At 37.8% G+C, this 18,559-nt stretch overlaps 1 protein-coding gene across 1 annotated transcript; it reads left to right on the top strand.

Annotated features, from left to right (window-relative positions):
• The first annotated feature begins 884 nt into the window (after positions 1-884).
• On the top strand, positions 885-17,968 carry rnf32 (ring finger protein 32). Its single transcript, XM_044105525.1, is given in 7 exon segments — positions 885-894; positions 11,017-11,111; positions 12,328-12,455; positions 12,457-12,507; positions 12,775-12,805; positions 12,926-12,994; positions 17,765-17,968. Coding segments are annotated over 7 exon segments (588 nt in total).
• The last annotated feature ends 591 nt before the right edge of the window (positions 17,969-18,559 follow it).

The raw sequence follows: 18,559 nt of genomic DNA, 5'->3' as shown, positions 1-18,559 counted from the left end.
CCCTGGGTACCTTGACTTCCTCCCACAGTCCAAAAGCATTACTTTTAGGCCCCCTTTTTTTGATACCCCTACATGAATCTCAGTTTTACCATATCATATCTTAAAAAAGCTAAGCTATTTTCTTTTTTTAACATATAATAATAGATAGAAAAATTACTCTGCAGATGTGGAGAGGAGGTAGATTAGGGATCTCAGACTCAAGTCCTGCATCTGTCAGATGCAGTCCTCAATAAATGTAACTGTAGCAAATGCCTGTATTACCTCCTCAACATGCAATTACATTCTACAGAGTCCTGTGGATGAATAATTGATTTCATTTGGGTGTGTGCAAGAAGAAATTAATCTAAAAGTTGCACAACAACATCATCTCTGGAATGCTTGAATCTGATACCCAAAGGGTATAGGCATGCAGTACCATGAAGACTTCCTGCTGTGACTGCAGTAAAATGTGGTTCTAAAAAATATTGACATATAGGACGCAAACACAAATGTACTTTTTCAAGTTTTACTTTCCAAAAGTGTTTTGAAAACCATGCATTCTTTTTAATGGACAATTTTGATTGATCTGCAGATATATTCCAATATAATTCTGAAGCTTTTTAGGTTGTAATGTAACAAAAGATGAAAGAGGTGGTTTCCTCCTGTGTGTTGAATTAGCAAGTAAAACCCTGCTTGCCTTAAGTCATTGAAAGTTTTGACAAAACCTTGTATGGGCAATCTTTGAGACTCAATCGACACATATCCCTCCTCAAGTGGACGTCCTCCACCTCTTTCCCACTACAACGCTCACAGAACTGCAGGAGAATGTAACTTCAACTCGTTTTTATCATTTTTCTCAAAAGGTGCACGCTGTTTACAAAACCACAACAAATGTGACACTTAGCATGTCGGCAGGTACAAAGCTCCAGTCGAGTGATCTGGACCTGGCAGTGAAAGATGAAAGCTCACTCCAAGACTGGAGCTCTGGGTGACGCTCAGACAGACAGGTGGAAGAAAAGGACGGAAAGACAACTGGGAGTTTTGGACAGGGAAGACAGGTCGGTGGGGGGAGGTTAAGCCAAGGCCAAGGCTAACATCTTTCCTGTTTGATATACTTTGATATGAGCACTGCAGTCTGAGAGTGTGAAAGGGTGATAAGCAGGGACTTGTCAGACTCTTTATGGGATGCACCGTTTGTTTATTAATCACTAGGTTCTGTGATGTGTCTCTCATCACCCCAACAGGTATAATTAAGCTTTAAAGGGCATGGGGGAGGCTTGATGTGTCTGCAATTCATTTTATCTCCTTGTTCCTTTTGAAGTCGCTGCATGTGAGTGTACACTGCAGGGTGTGGGTGTACAGTAGGTGAGTAAATCTCTGTATGGTCAGGGGGGCCGCTCTACAAGGAATCCGTCTGTGGTTCCCGAGTTGCATGACCTGAAACGTCTGCTTACACGCCAGCTCATTTAGCCTGACACGTCTTGTTTAGCCTCTGTGGATGCTGTCATTTCGAGCACTGACAGTTCAAAGGTTGGCAGTTTTTGATGACCAGGTATTGTGCTGCTTTGTGGGACATCTTGGGTTCCCAGCAGGCAGCTGTGGAGGCCCCTTTCCCCCCCTCCCCTCCCGTCCCCTTACTGAAAGTATGCGACAGGTGTCGGTGGTGAAAACAAAACAAAGAGCCGTCTTGTTGTGATTGGCGAAGTGCTGTTGAGCAGAACCAAAAGGTTAAGCGAAACGAAATATACATCAGAGAAATGTTCTTTCTTTACCACTTCATATGTCCTGAAATTTATTTGTGGTGTCACATGAGATATTTTGAGCGGGACATCATGTAGGAATGTAAACAAGTCAGCACTGCTCCTCAGTAGCCTTGATCTTCTGACTGTCTTTCAGCAAGGTATATTCTTACTTATTTTACCTTTAAAAAACCTATATATATATACGCAGTCTAGTCTGGTTTCTTCTCATTTCTGTTCCAAGTAAAATCAGATTACTGAAATAACATCTTTGAGGCAATACGTGCTATCAAAACACCTCTGCTACCTGTAAGAAGGCCAGACCATTGTCCCTACAGTCTGATGTGCTTCTTCTTGATTCTGCTCTCTCAGGAGTCGAACTAGGTGAGAAAAGATGAGACACTCTCTTGTTTTGTTTGGCAGCAAGTCCTGAGGAGGCCAACAGTCAATATTTCCCATTTCAGTCTTCGCATGGAAGAAAAATCTATGCATTTTACATAGAAGTGATGCCTCGTGCATCATAAGCAATGTTACTAATCAGCCATAATAATCACAATTATATTTAGCAGACATGAGGTGATACTTCATGGCTATAACAATGTGATGCATGAAGAGGGTCACCAGATTTTTAACTTCAAAAAGTCATGATTGTGATTGATTATTACAAAATATGAAAACAAGGGGCATGAATACTGTACAAGATACTGTACAGAGAATTGCTCTAAGGAATTTTCAACCATCACTCACAATAATTCACTTTGTTACTATGTTCTTCATAGCATATGATGTATATGATGTAAAAATATACATTTATTTAACTACATTTGTGTTACCTGAAAGCCATCATCATATTTATACATCATAATTTAATGATGTACATACTAATTATGACAGACATATTGTTGTTTTTAAATAAATTATGTTGTGGCTTCTTGGGCATAAAAGTTAACTCTGACCTAAAAAATACTTCTCTCATGTGAGCCATGCTGATTTATTTATTTATTTTTTATGGTAATATTTGCCTGCACACACTTTTGTGCACCTGAGTAATTGTAGCTAAATAGAGGCCATCAAGCATCACATTTATATCACCAGTTGCAAGGCTGGCACAGGAACTTCTAATCATGAGATAGAATCATGATAATAACTAAATGACAAGTTAGGAGCAGAAGTTCCTTGTGATAACAGGTTTTAGTTGTCAGTTCTAAGACACTTGATACTTTCACATTGAGCCAATGAAGCAGAGTGTCCACAAATAAACATTCATCAGATTATCAGAGAGATATACATGATCAAACAGATAGTAGAAACAAAAACAGCTGCGGCTGCACCTACTTTTGGCACACTGAGTAGCATGCAAATCATGTGTTCATATTCCAGCTTTCATCGAGCACTAAGATTAACACTCTTGTTTGGCAGACTTAGAACAAGCTTTGTTGAGAGTGAAAAAGTGGCAAACTTATGGAACACAAATCATCACATCACAGGTTTGTGAGTGATAACAGAAATGAATGTGTGGCAAAGGAATATGTCTGTCGAAACTTTGCTTTTTTTAACAGCCCAGGACACTTTCAACACCCAACGCATCTGATGTTATTTTACTGAAGTCAGTGAGAGTTAATGGTAAATATTGCAATGGAAATTAAAACTTAAATATCAATATTTCTGTTGAGATATATTGATATTTCTAAGATATTTATATTGTTATAAGACAATTTCAGGTTAATAAAAAAAAAAAACAGGTAATAATTCTAGCTGCTGTACCTCTGCTGATGGTTTCAAAACATCTTGAAGTGAAAATATCTACATTATTAGTAATTTTTATTATTTCTAATAAGAAAAATAATATTTCCAAAAATAATAATAATCATTAGTATAATTGTTAGTAATAGTGAAAATATTGTTTCCGTTATTGGTAATTATTACTCTAAATAGAATATTAGTAAGAATTCTATTTATATATTTTATCAGCAATTTTGCATATTTCAATGCAAAATTGTCTCTGTTTGAAATCATTGTTTCTCGCTACCTTATTAGTGCATTTTAGTTTATTATGGTGTTTTAGTTTCATACATCAAGAAGAAAAATAGACATTGATCACAGTGTTGCTGCTCTTAGCCAGCAACAAAGGCAGTGACAGACATGAACTGGAATGCAGGAGGTGGTGTAGGTCAGTGGTCCCCAACCATACCGGTCCGTGGACCAATTGGTACCGGGCCGCGCAAGAAATAATTAAATATGTCCGTTCTATGTATTGAGTATGGAGGAGCTTTTATTTTGAAAATCGTACACCGGATGCCGAGGTTTGAGTCATGCAACGCGCCCCCCCCCCCGTTCGATCTTCACAACGTACAGGCACCCCCCCCCCCCCCCCCCCCCCAGTCCGCAGGAATTTGCTTTTTCTCTGCCCCCTTCCTGTAAGAATACTATTAAAAATAAAGGCCACTAACATCGGGAAAAAAAAAAAAAAAGTGTTCTGACTGAATGATACCAAAATGTAACTTTTGGGCCAACATATCAAGCACCATCAATGAAAAAAATGGTAAGCTCTTAAAAGATGAAACCGTTGGTTAAAAAGAGATGGTGGCAGAATCATGATGTGGGAATGATTTTCTCCAGGTGGACCAGAAAATTCGTCAGAGTTGATGGGAAGTTGCTGGAGCTAAATGCAGAGCAATCCTGGAAGAAACCCTCTTGAGACTGTAGCAAGGGTTCTCCTTCTTACTCAACACTAACAATAAATATATAGTAGGATTTATAACCTGCTACCTTATGTTGGTCTATGGCTATGACACCAACATGGGGGGCATCTACTACTGCTGCCAATAATTCCATGTTTTCTTTATGTACTATTTGTTCTCTCCTTGAAGTAACTGTCTAGGAAACAGTGTACTGTTTTCATCCATTGTGCTGTATGGCTGGTTAAGAGCATATATATGTTCAAAGTCAAATTCAAGTGCACTTTATTAAACCTAGAGAACAATTAAATGTTGTTGTAGCTCATTTAGTGAAACAGTCGTAATAGATGGTAATGGTTGTGGGCAGTCTGACAGAATCTAGAACATTTTGAATGCTGCAGTATCAGATTAGAGCACTTTGGGAATCACCATGTTGGTGCTAAAGTACATAAAATAACAGGTATCATATATTTGGAGGCCAATTCAGGGTCTGATTCCCAACCTCAGGACTTTTGCTGGATGTCTTCTCCCCTTTTCTCTCTGCCCCATTTCTTGTCTGAAGCGCTTTGAACAATAGTGCCACAAATTTCATTCACTTTAGGAGCCTTGTATGTGTGATTGATGTATAGGTCAAAGTAAAGTGGCTTCACAATCAAAAGACCAATCTTCTAAGAAAAAAAAAGGATGAAAGAAACATATATAAAGAAAAAATATATCAGCTAAATCAAGTTTTCTCTACCCTTCTTCATCTTGATATGAATCCATTTTGGTGCATGTAAGGTAGCAGGGAGGAGACAGCAGGGAAAGTCCCCAATTATGTGGTAAATCTAGAGAGGGGTTGTGATATTTAGTCTTATTGCCCAGAAGAACTTGGCATTTATGAGACTCACCACAAACACATTCCCCGCAGCAGCGCAGGCAAACTTCAAGCTCTGTGCACCAGCTCAATCAGATGAAATAGCTACTGTTTGTGATTTATGGTGGAGTTTTAGAAAAAAATAAATAAAAGTCTCCAGCAGCCCTGCTTATTTAATTCAGGTGCTCTTTAAAAAAGGAAAGAAAATGAAATAAGTTAATTATGTTTACAGTTGCTACTCTTTGACAAAAAGGTTGATGAATGGGTCTAAAATTTTCCACAGCTGGGAGCTGCTAAGAATACTGCTCTGTGTTTCCAGTTCAAGGAGTGCACACTTTAATTTCTAGATGTTAGGAATATTATCTAGAACCATTAATGAACAATGACATTACATCAGGCAAATGCCAAGATTTTCACTAATAACCTTTTTTTCTTCCAGAATTGCAGGCATGTGCTGCACCTTTAATGCTCCATAAAGGTCAGCTGATTGCCCTGTGAGCTTAAAGGGTATGATTTGGCTCAACTGTGTGTGCATTGTATGTAATCAGCATGGTGTCAAAATGTAAGGACAAAAAGGGAATGCACAGATGTTGTAATGCCTCTCAGGCACAACGGGGGTGATTGGATTTTCAGTGCCCTCACAGGCCACAATTTATGGTCATTATGGTAGTCTATTTCCAGCTATAGTGATGGATTCTGCTCAATTATTGTCCATTATGGGGAAAGATGGCTGCGCAGCCATGCCAGAAATTACTGATTCCTGCAGAAGCACATTACACTAAAATCATCTCTGCTTGTTGAACTAAGCCAAAACTGAAGCAAAATTATGTTCTTTTGTTTTCAGGCTGATTAAGAAAGTGATTCTCAACACTTTCTTTGCCTTTAACTGCTGGTAATTACAGTGACACTTATACCTCTCAATGCATTTTTTTTTTATTGTTCGTCTATTACGTCTGTTTAATGTTCGGATTTTACAGCATTGTCAATAGAAGGATATGACACTTCCCTGCAGAAAATATAAAAAGTATAGCTTGCTACAAATCCAATGCTGTAAAAAAGTACTTTACCCTTAAATATATTTATTTTGCTTTTCTGTATCTTTTTATGACAGTGATAACCTTAAAACATAAAAAAGCTGCTTTACAATTATTTTGTATGTACTGTTTGAATTAATAAACTCAGGTTGCACCCCAAATCAAAAGAATCAAGAAATAACTAAACTGAACCAATGTCACTACATGAAGTAGGCTAAAAGATTTGAAAAAGTAACACATCCTGACAGTATCTAAAACAAGTGTATAACAAAAACAAAGGTACTGACATCTATCAGTATAGAAAGGCTTACAAAGCTATTTCTAAGACCTTTGGACTCCTATTTCCCATAGTGAGACAAACAAAATTACTCCAGGGATTCATTAACAACTCACCCAAGAGGTAAAAAGAAAAGCAACAACAAAAAAACATCTAACTGACTGCAGGCCTAACTTACAAAAAATAGCATCCAAGTTTAAAAGCATTGCCTTCCAAAAAGAAGGCATCTCAAATTTGTCTACAAGACTTCAAGGTAATCTCCAAAACTTTGAGGGAAGGTTTGAACTTTTAATGTGTCCCCATTATTTTGGGTCTGACACTGCATTTCAGAAAAACAATATTTTCCAGGGTAGTGATAGTGTAGTGGTGGGAGCTGCTTTACTGTATCGCAACTGTAACGACCTGATCTACTTGATGGTACCATGACTTCTTCTCTGACTTTGTTCACAGTGACTAAAAAACTAGCCGGAAACAGATTTACCTTTTTTCTTAGCCAGTTATGTTCAAATAGGAAAGACAAGTGAATATTTTCACATAATTTAAATCTGTGCTTATGTTTAAAGAGAGAAATCTTCTCTACCTCTAAACTGAAAATGGGCCGATATTTAGGACAGATCAATGCAGACATTGAACACCACTACATACAAAATCAACTTTCTCCCCTAATTATCTCAGGGGAAACAGCTGTACCAGCTTTCCAGAGCTAATTTAACTCTACAAGTCGCTATGGTAAGATGGAACAGGATTGTTTATCTACTAAATAAAATATAATGGTTCCATATTTTTGTGATTGGTTGTACTACATCAAGAAAATTTTCCAATTTTTGAACATAGAAATGGGCAACATATTACAGTTTATACAGTATATACAGTTTGGTCTTGAGCTACACCGCAAACATTATGCTCATTTCCGTTTTTTTCTTTTCTGTTTGGAGATATTTATGCCTAAATAATACAGAGGAGTCTGGAAGCAGGAAGAGTTGCTGTTATTCCGGGCATCAGGGCACTGCAGTGACTGTAGCATTGCCAGAGCTCAGGCTGGCAGTCAGCACAAACTGCAGGTAATTGAGCAGCCAGCTGAACAGGGGAAGCTTCAATGGGCCTCTGAATGCCACAAGCAGACATTAATCAAAATCTTCGATCAATAACTTCTCAAGTGCTAATAAGCACTGGCACATCTAGTGATATGTGAGCCCCTTTATCATTTCAACCACCCGCAGATTTATAGGAAATCCATTGTTAGGTCCAAAGTATGAGGTAATGTAGCACTTAGTAAATGAAGTAAAACCAAAAGCCTGCGGTGATTTGTATTTCATTTACAAAGGACATGTCTAATCATTAGAAGCTCTATCTCTCCAAGAAGCAACCAAACGAGTGTAATGATGGCTGTGTTCTTTTATAGCTTACTTACTCAGCAATGATGCAGGACTTGACAGCAGGATAGTAAAGCCTTGCTGTCCTTCCCTAACTGGTCCGCTCCCAGATGGCCATGGGGGACTCCTGTGCACCATGGAGTGATTAAAGTCATGTTAGGGAAGCATTATCGGTCAAGTCATAAAATAATTTGATTTCTGTTCCCCCTCCACTGTCTTCTATCAAAGTGATTGGTCTCCTGGTCATCTCACTGGCTGACATAATTGTTAATTAACCATTATGGGCTGCCCTTTCTCATCTATATCGCACCGCAATCATTCATTTGACAACAATGCAATGTACAGAAAATGTATAAACTCGGGGCACAGAGCAGTTTTCTGCAGTGTAGCTATAAATTTGTGATAAGTAGCATGAGTCTTTTAAGAGTTTGTTTTGATGTTTCCATGACAAGTTATCAACCTTGCATGTACCTGGCAAATCACACCTTACTCTCATCCCTTGAACTATTTCACTTTGTTTATGTTGCAATCACAAACTTCAGTACTAGGAGTTCAGAATTACCTATTTTGAAGTTGAACAAAAGTGAGATATAGGCTATTTAAAAAAATAAAATAAAATAAAAAACAATAAATGCAACTAAAATCTGAAAAGTGTGGTGTGCATTTGCATACTTTCAGTACTTTGTAGGACCACCTTTTGTCATTTGTGGTTTCTCTCTATCAAGCTGTGCATAACTAGAGAATCAAGTATTTGACCATTTTGTTTGCAAAATAGCTCATAATAGCTAAAATTCCTGTAATATATTGTGAAATTTGACATGCATGTTTACATGGTAAAAAATTCAAAGCATGTGAATACTTTTCAATGCACTGACTCTGTGCAAATTTGCCAGGTAGCTTCGTCTTTCACATTTAGCTTTAAATTCTTGCTCCATTAATCAGTTTTTGCATGTTGAAGTTAGTTGTCTTCAACACTGAAAACAGAAAGAAGTGTGGGAGGGGGGGAAGTTAAATAAAAAGCTTTTTAAAACATTACTCCCAGACAAAAAGACAAACAATGTCCCTAAAATCCATTCTGATGACAGTTGGAAGAATGCGGGCTTTCTGGTGGACTGGAGCCCCATCTTTGCCATATCTTTTAAGCGTGATTATTTACTTTAAAACAACAAACCAAAGCTCCAGGTCTGGCAATGTGGATCACAGGCCTTTGATTGAGCCCTGAGCTTCAATTCCCAGCTAATAAATTGCTCCAGCCTTTTGTTTGGGGCATTAACAGCAGTGGTTTGCGTTTTTCTAGCCCTAATCTCAAGAATGCAGCAGCCTCTTGAGAAGCTCAGGAGCTTCCTACTCTGACAGAGCTAGGTCTTCCCTTTGTTTTCTTCTGGGATTGACAGCCCTTGCTCTCCTTAGCTATCTGTTTGTGCTGATTCGGACTGATCCCATCAAAGTCAGTCAAGGCTGCATATCATTTTTTAAGTCACACTTACACCCAAACTTAATGTGAGAAATAAAGTTGACTTTTCATCAGTGACAAAATATTTTGCATTGCGTGGTTTTCCATCGAAGGGCAACCTGGGAGGGATCTCTTAGCTCACTGCACAGGTATGAGCAGCTTGGCTTTGTTCAGCTCATACTCTGACGACAGCTCAGTGAGTCACCTGGACACACAAACTAACCCCCTTTCAGACAGGTTCCAGCCGATCACTGACAACTCCCTCACAATAAAATAATCATTAGTGAAAATGAGACCCTTTTCGTTTCAAAGAATGGAATTCTGTTTAAAAAGATCACCAACACAGATATGTGCACAGAATATAGCATTTAACTTAAACAATGAATAAAACTACAATATACAGTAGCAGTTTGTTCTGAATAACTGTTAGTAATTTGAGTTCTTTGTCAGACGCCACTAACTGCAGACTGTGATGTTTTCATTGTGCTTAATTGGTTAAATAGAAAACACCTCTTAACGCTTCACAGTGCTACGTGAAAAAGTATCGAAAGTATCTAAATGTTAGTCTACTTCATCTGAGTTTAGATCTTCCAGAACGGGATGTCTTCGACCAACTTATGCTTTCTGGATTTTCTGTGACAGGGAGAGGAATTTCTTCCTATTTTCATTATGTAATAATTTTCTGACAAACATATTTTCAGTCCAGATCAAAAGTTCAGAATTGAGTCTTTGCTCAAGTTATAATTAACATAAGTCTTGAATATTACTGTCATATTATACTAATAAACAAACTTTACAGAAACTGAAGTCAAGAAGGATCAATGACATGGTAATCAGCGAACAGTTTATATGCAGTTACATACTATGGCCTTATCGAGCTGGTTATTAGCTTTGACGTGGCCTCTCATCCTTACCAAGCATGGGATGACAGTGGAGAGCAATTATGACGTTTTAACACAGACTTCAGCTCAGCAGCTTTCAACTGTTTTATAGCAAGTGCAACCTAGAAATCCTTAAGTCTTCAAGTACCATCATAGTGTCAAACTTTAGAATATGGTGGCAAAAGCTTATGCATCAGTGAGCAAACTGATTAGATCTGTACTCTGTCAAACAATTTTGAATGAAATGACCCAAAATTAAGATGCTGAGAAGCCATCTATCCCATCTATAAATTGCTAACCACACTTGTTCACCAACACAGGATTGGATGTCATGTTAATGTTTATTTGGACTGCATTTGTAGCTGAAAAGTTTTGGTTTAAGCCTTGATGGTTTCATGTAGTTGTAAAGCTAATACTGCCACATCGGCCCTCAAAAACTTTAAGCCCAATATTTAAAGTAAAAATATTGAACTCTAAACTTTATAAATTAGCTAGATTAAACTATATCCAATTCATGACAATGACATTCACATCCCTGTAAAGTCTTTACACCACAAAGTACCTCTGTGGCATTTGACAAAATGTGGGAAAATTTAAGGGGTGGGAATTCTTTTTTACTGAACATTTATGGGGTTTTTTGTACTTAATAGGGTGCCGATCAAGAGAAGCTACAACTGCAAAAATATAATGTCTCGCTCTTATGTGATTAATAAATTTATATTTGGACATTTTTAAATTGTTTGTAGCTCAGACGTTGGATTTGGTGGCCTCTCCTACTGACAGATTGACCGAAGATGAGTGGATCCAGGTAACAACAAGGTCTATACTGCAAGGAGAATCAGCTTAGCTGTGTGCTATACACAGGGAGGAGTTTTGCCTGTAGGCTCAGGTATTCCCCAACACAGTAGCTGCTTGTAAATCTTTTTTTAAATTTTTTTTTACCCCTTTGTTTTCTGTGTCTGTTTTTAGGGAAAGCTGTGTTTCTTTGCACACACGGGTAGCAACACATACAGAATTTTCCTTAGTCACCCTCTTTCCCCCACTGTTCTTGTATGTTCTAATCTGTGTAGACAACTGTACAAATTTACCCATACTGCCTTGGAACTCAACTGTGAGGCGATGATGTAGCAATCAGTGTGTTACTGTGAGGGTCATTCTGTCTTTTGCACCTTTCTGATCCCCTTTTAAGATGCCAATCTCCTCAAGAATGTGGAACTAGAATAACCAGCCTCACAAAGGACAGTTGCCATAGATGCACATGCAAATATTAGTTTAACTCAGAGCAAAAGAAAGTTAATTAGAGCCTGCTAACAAGAGAAAGTGACGAGAGTCTTTGTTGAGTTGGCATTTTCCTGCAAACTTTCAAACTATGACAATGCAATTGTGGTATAGTCTTGTACTTCATTGATGTGATTGTTAAAACTGCTTAGAACAGCAGTTATTATGAGTCACTGGCACTGACTGGGATATTCACTCATTTATTAACTTTGTTTATTTTAATACTTAATATAAAAGGGATTTATTACAAAAACAGTTTTTGTAATAAGAAAATTAGATCAACAGAGTATTTTTGTAATTATTTATTTTATGTCCTTTTTATAGCAAGAGAGACTCAACATTTCTCTGTAATTTAATAGGTTGTCGAAGGGTCTTGGAGATTGTGCACTACGGGGAGCCCTTTCACTGGTGATGGAGTGTGTTGGTCAGGCCAAAAACAATGGGAAATCAATATGCCTCCTCCTTGCACTCAAGAGGTCTGAGTAAACTGGTTTGTGTACCAAGCTTCATAGCTTTGGTTGTCTCCTTTCAGACGATAAAAGGCTCTCTCTCAAAGGTATGAGGAGCCGATAGTGCAGATCCTATATAGCCTACAGGGGGTCATGCTGACTCCTTCAGTCTTATTGGACAATAGCACAGAAAGCTACAGACAGATATCTTTATATAGGTGAAAGTGTTTAAGTGTGTGTCTTTGTTGTCCTGAAGATTAATTGAGGCTTTCCTTGTCAGTTAAATAATCTTAAATTCAGAAGCGGTTTCACTACTTGTTTTTTTTGCAGCACGTCTTTTCTTTCCTTTCTGATGTGTTTCTGTCTTGCTCTCTTGTTTTCCACAGAAACTGTATGCAAGCTTTTGAGTGGTATTCTAGTAGGAAGAGCTGCCCAATGTGCAGAAGGGAGCGTTATCAAACGTGCAATTCATGATGCTGCTTGACTTCACAGACGCCATTGTTCTACCAGGTAAACTATGATATATAACAGTATAATTAACGATGACACCATTTCGGTGACCATAGGAACAAGACTCCACGTACTCATAACTGTTGAATTAGTTCAATTCGTTCTCATTACAAACTTGTATAATTTGCAAATTATAAAGTAGCACATGGTTGTGAAGTTTAAGGAAAATTAGATATTTTTTTCAGAAATAATTTATGTGTGTTCCACTTTGTTAGTATGGAAATACGGTAAATAAACCTTTCAATGATATTTGGATTTATGGAGAAGCACACGCAACCTAACGTTTGTAGGGGGAATAGTAAGCATATATTTTTAAACGTGTTAACTATTGATGTTCTTACATTCTTTTTAAATTCTTTTATATTTCTTTTCTTTTAGTATTCAAGTATAGTAGTGAGGCTATGTTACTTGTAAAAAGTACAAAAATATCCAGAAAATCAAGTTCCCCAAAGACAAAAAGATGGCTCGCCAGTTCTTGGAGCAGAAGGTAAGTTTGGTATAATTTCAAATCATACAAGTATAATTTCAAATCATACAGTCCTAGTAAAGTTTATATACACTTTTAGTTGTTCAACCACTCTTCTTGAAAGGCATTGCTAGCGTTTGAACATTCTAGATGCCTAATTTGTCCATTTCAAGTCTAATTTGGATGTGTGGTTGTCATTTTGGAAAACCAAATTCAGTTAAATTTTTAACCATCTAAATCAAACAATCATCTAACACAACTTGAGGGTGAATAATGTTCAGTTCTCTCTTAAAATCGACACTGCTGGAACAAAAGTGTGCCTGTGTAAAGGGAGTTTAAAAAAATCAACTTTGGCGGAGAGAGCTCCGGAAAGATGCAGTTGCTCCAAAATCAATACATTTAAACCGATTTAAAAGTTGCAGCTGCCCTAATGGACAAGCCAAGTTACTTCTAGGTTGTTGGTTTTTTTTATCCAAGAAGATAAAGATTGACAAATTTTGCTTCGATCAGAAGAAGCAGTGGCTGTTTTTAGATTACATGGGTAGTTGCCTGAGGGAGGAATAAGAATGGTACGCCCATGAGACCACATAAAAACATTATATCTGTTAGCTGCTTCTAGAACAAGGTTTGAATGATAAGGGAAGAAATTCTGAAATGTCAAGCCAGAAACGTTCCAGAAACTTGTTGATAAATGCATAAAGTATCCAAAAACTTTATGCACACCATAAATGTGTTTTTTACCAACATGTTGGGACATTTTATGTATGTTCTTGTCCATATGTGAAATTTTAACCACAGAAATTGCACAATAAAATCTGAAGTGTGCACCCAATTGAAGTTCTTCATTGTATGATCAATCCAATCTGAAAATAAATATTCAAATGCATAAATGACTAACATTTATGCAACATCCATACCCATTGCATATTTTGTATCTCCAAAACGAAGGAGTGGGTTTTAGGAACTTGCTAGCCTCTGAATGCACCTTCACTCATCTGCTCTCACTTCTGAAGCACTTTTTAATAATTTGTAAATGACATACTTTGTTCATTAATGACAGCATTTTGTGTTTTAGTTGCAACAATCCCAGTTAACACATCAGCATCCTTTCTGCTGCGCATGTTTGGGTTGATTTTTATCTTCATTCATTGAAGCATGTCAGGAGGACTGCCCATATTCTGAAGATGAAAGACATTGAAGAGGTGAAGAAAGATTAAATTTTTTTGGATACTCTTTGCATTTAAATTTCTCATACTGGAAAGGATGGACAAGATGAAGTAATACTGATACATCTCTGACCGTTGGTTTAAATAATTTCACTCTCATGTTTAATGGTACCCCATAAGAAAAGGGAACATTGCCACCTAGTGAACCTGTCCAAGCTGAGATCGTCAATAAACAGCGACTACAACGGTGAAAATTGCTCTTGACCATTTATCAGCTCTCTACGGAGGGGAAAGAATTTCTTCTGAAAATTTACTCTCACACACCTTTTTATGACAGATGAAGCTCCAACAGATGGATGTTCAATGTCAAGTGAAGAGCAGGTGGTAGTTCATTCTGTGTGGAGCGTTGCAATCACACAGAGTGCTTTGCTTCAAAGAGGCTGATTAAGGAAATCGACATATGCATGAGGTCCAGACTTGCAATATGTTGCAAGGGTCAGAGTGTCCCACCTTTTCTCCCTTGTCAGTTTCCAACATCTCACCCATAAACCGTTCCCTCATGTGTCTCATAAACAAAGATGCAGCATTTACTGAGCCAATTAGCTCCGACCTAATGCTGAAACCCAACACATACGGCTGTGTACAGGTTCACATACCCAGGAAGGAAAAAGAATCATTCAATCTGGTCAGCTTCTTTATAGTCAAGTAGAGATCGACCACTTGAGATTCATTTTTGGTCTCACTGCCATTTTTGCATTTTGAAGCTCTACTTACAACCTCCTTAATGTCCAACAGTGCAGAATGTGAATTCTTGCCATTTTTCAACTGGTCTTACAATTGTGATCAGGACTGTGTATATAGGAGTGCTCTTAAAAATAATCTCTAATTGGTTAGCTCTTAGTCTTAGAATTGTATACGTCCTTCAGAGTCTTAATATTGACTCGGTCTCAGTTTAGGTGTTCTTGACAAAACACAATGCATGTTAAATTCACCTGTGGGCTGTAGAGGGGGCATCAGGAGCACATGTTTTTGTAAAAAGAGAGATGTGATGTCACACAGCCAATGAGGCAAGAGCTCTTCTTCCATGAGTTCACAAATATGAGATTATTACTCATAATAAGTTATCTTAATTAAAGATAAAAACTGACTGCTAAGCATTGTTTTGCACATCCAATATGTTTCTGAAATACATATTCAACTGAACAAATACAGTAAAGGGTATTTCTATTCTCTTTTATTCATTTAAACATTCATTATTTTGACTAAATGAATGCTCAGTATAAAACCATGTGATGATTAATTATTGATTGTTCTAAGACCAATAATTAATCATCAGAAAATTGTTTTTCAGATGGTTAATGTTCTTTGTGTTTTTGCAGATGGCTGTCATACAATCATAAACAGTTTGAAATGTCACATTTTTGGGGATACTAGGTTAGTAGATTTCAAAAATATGAGTTATTTTGTTTACACTAATGAGTTCAGTTTATTTAGAAAATACGATTCAACTGGTCAGTTAAAGTGGGCAGAACATCTGGAAATGAAAAGTGAAAACTAAAAAGTTGGCTTTTAATCACAGGGGCATTTTTACATTTTATTTGTGTGACTCAAAGGTTGCCAAGTAGTGGGTGGTCAGTAGATTGTCTCGTATCTTTTGTCACAAAGGAGGATGATCTTCAAGAGCAACGCAGCATGGCGCCGGCAGGTGTGATTGACGTGATTTTTCAGGGGAAAGACTTATTTGCTTAGCTGACTGTAATGCAAACAGGCACGTCGGTGCTAAGCTGGGACCTGTGTGAGATGGGAAACCTATTCTTTTAGTTTTCCTTGTGATAGCAGAGGGCAATAAAGCATCTTTGTATCATAAAGCCACAGGTGTTCCCTGGGAGAAGAGAGGAAAAACACCTTCATATAAGGCCAGCTTCAGTATTCTTATCAGCTTATTCCAATGCACAGCTTTCAATTTTTGCTCAGCTACAGAGGTCCGACCCTGAGTCAACACATTAAGCAAGACAGTACTGACATAGATGGATTGCAGCGAGATAAGACCTCTGGGCTCACCTCCGCTTCCCCATTTCTGTGCCCTCTCTCATCTACTTCTAAAGTGGGACAAGGCAAAGTTCACCTCTGGCTGTGCTGTTTGCCCTGATTGTCGAAAAGTCAGCCAGAGACATAAAACCCTCCATTTGAATGGCTAAAACTTGTTTAATTAGTGATAAAAGCCTAGCTGTAAAGCAATTCTGATGTGTCTGTGACTTAAGGCTTAAGAGAGAGCATTTGGGTGTGCGTGCTGGTGCGTGGGCGCGTGCGTGTGTGTGTGTGTGTGTGTATGTCACAGAAAAGTAAATTCGGCTTTTGCAAGCCCACTCTTTTTTTGAGTTATGCAATTGCAATTGAAAGTTACAACTATTATTCCAATACTTGTTAAATGTTCATGTGTGCATGCAATAGATGCACACATTCAGCATTTCTGATATTGTCTGACAGTTACTGTAAATAAGAGAAGGCAGATGTGTTTCAGGAGTTAAAAAGAGATGCCATGTCAAACAACCTCACAAAATGAAATGATTTAAAAGCCATGGTTAAAATCTCTGTTTGTAAGAATAGTAGTTGGAAAATTAATCTTTTTATATTCTATATCGCTATACAGTACAGACCAAAAGTTTGGACACACCTTCTAATTGAATTCAATTAGAAGGTGTGTCCAAACTTTTGGTCTGTACTGAATATGATGATGAGTCATGTGCAGGCTCCTGTATCTAGCAACATTAACCTTCCCATTGGCTCTGACCAGGTATTTCTGTCCCCCTGCAAGTGCATCCACAGCATTATGCTGCTGCTCCTATATTTCACTGTGAAGATCGAGGGTTCAGGGTGAAACACTTTTTTTGCATGAAGTCCCAAATATGTGTAGTTTTGGTCTCATCTGACCAGACCACCTTCTTCCACGTGTTTCTTATGCATGACTTGTGGGAAACATTTGTTTATTCATCAATGCTCTCTACCAACCAGACCCCTTCAGAAAACATCTGTATTCATACTGAGTTTAAATTACACTCCAGGGGAGAAAATGAATTTTCAGATTCATTTTCAAGTGAATCTGAAAATGACTTGTTGCACAGAATTTTATTTAGTCAAATTAAAGGAAGCTGAATTCAAATTCAGATTTTAATTTGTGAAACATTTTTGAGAACCATGCACTCTTTTACCTCTCTTTCACAATTATGGTCTACCTTAATCTATCCCTTTTTTGTTCAGAATGTGACAAAATGTTTAAAGATTATAGTGCTGGATGCATGTGATTTTAGAGCAGTTAGTTCTGCAGAATGCTAAAAAAACAAACAAACAAAAAAAAAAACGTTTATGATTGAACAGGCGAAACCCCTCAGCTATTTAAATGTTTAGCAGCATTGTATGTTATGGGTTTTTTTTGGCCTTCATCAATTCTCCATGTTAGTTGGAGACATGACAGTATTGATCTGGCTATTTAACAACTACAACCTGTCAGCATGCCTCAGCCATTACAATAAACTCACAATCAAAAATCGCTGAAAACACAGCTCCATTGTGTATCTGAATGAAACATTCTCATCCTTTGTGTCACTAAAATGTTTTTTCTAATTAGTTGCAGGAACTGAATGACAGCTTTGTCCGATACTGTCACACTGACATGGAGGCTTTTCTGAATGATATCGACCGTTCGCTGTCATCAAGCAGACAAGTCCTCGAACAGCTGGGGAGAAAAGGCATCTCAGAACCTCGGGAGAACGTGTGGGAGCGACTGAAAAGCCAGGTCGGAAACAAGACGCAGTTGGTCATAAAATCCTGAATTCTGTTTCCAACCTTGCCTTCCTCCTAACATGTTAAAGCTTGCAAAGAGACAATAGCTTCAAAGCTGCTGCATAAAGAGTACGGATCTCCACAGATGTGATCATTCATTTTACAATGTGAATGTAGATATGTGGGAGTAGAAGTCTTTTGTTTACTAAAAACAGAAGCAAGTCTGATAATGCACAGCAGACTTTTTATTCATAGCCTGGACTGCCACCGGGGAGCTGAAAAGACATTAAGATTTGCTGCTCCTTAAGGCTTCATTGTGTGCTTTCTTTACCAACAGTGCCGTTTTTCCATTCAGGAGACCTGGGCGTGTGCAAAAAAAAAAAAAAAAAAAAAAAGATGTCTTCATTTCTCTTTATCTGGTGTGAAAAGGTTGAGCACGAGGCAGGAGTGGCTCAACCTTGACATGAAGCCTCAAATGGTGAATGTGCTTTCAACACTTACCTTGCACCCTCTTGCATGGGTGCAAACTCTATAAAGTGGAGTGCAGCTTGCTATGAAACATTTAACAGCAAGACACATTGGCCTCTAAATACAGGAAGCTGACACTGGTTAATCATTGGTGAAGCTGTGCTTGTTTCTA

This window comes from Gambusia affinis, linkage group LG21, assembly GCF_019740435.1.
Source record: "Gambusia affinis linkage group LG21, SWU_Gaff_1.0, whole genome shotgun sequence".
Classification (NCBI taxonomy): Eukaryota; Metazoa; Chordata; class Actinopteri; order Cyprinodontiformes; family Poeciliidae; genus Gambusia; species Gambusia affinis.
This window is presented reverse-complemented; position numbering and strand designations above follow the sequence as displayed.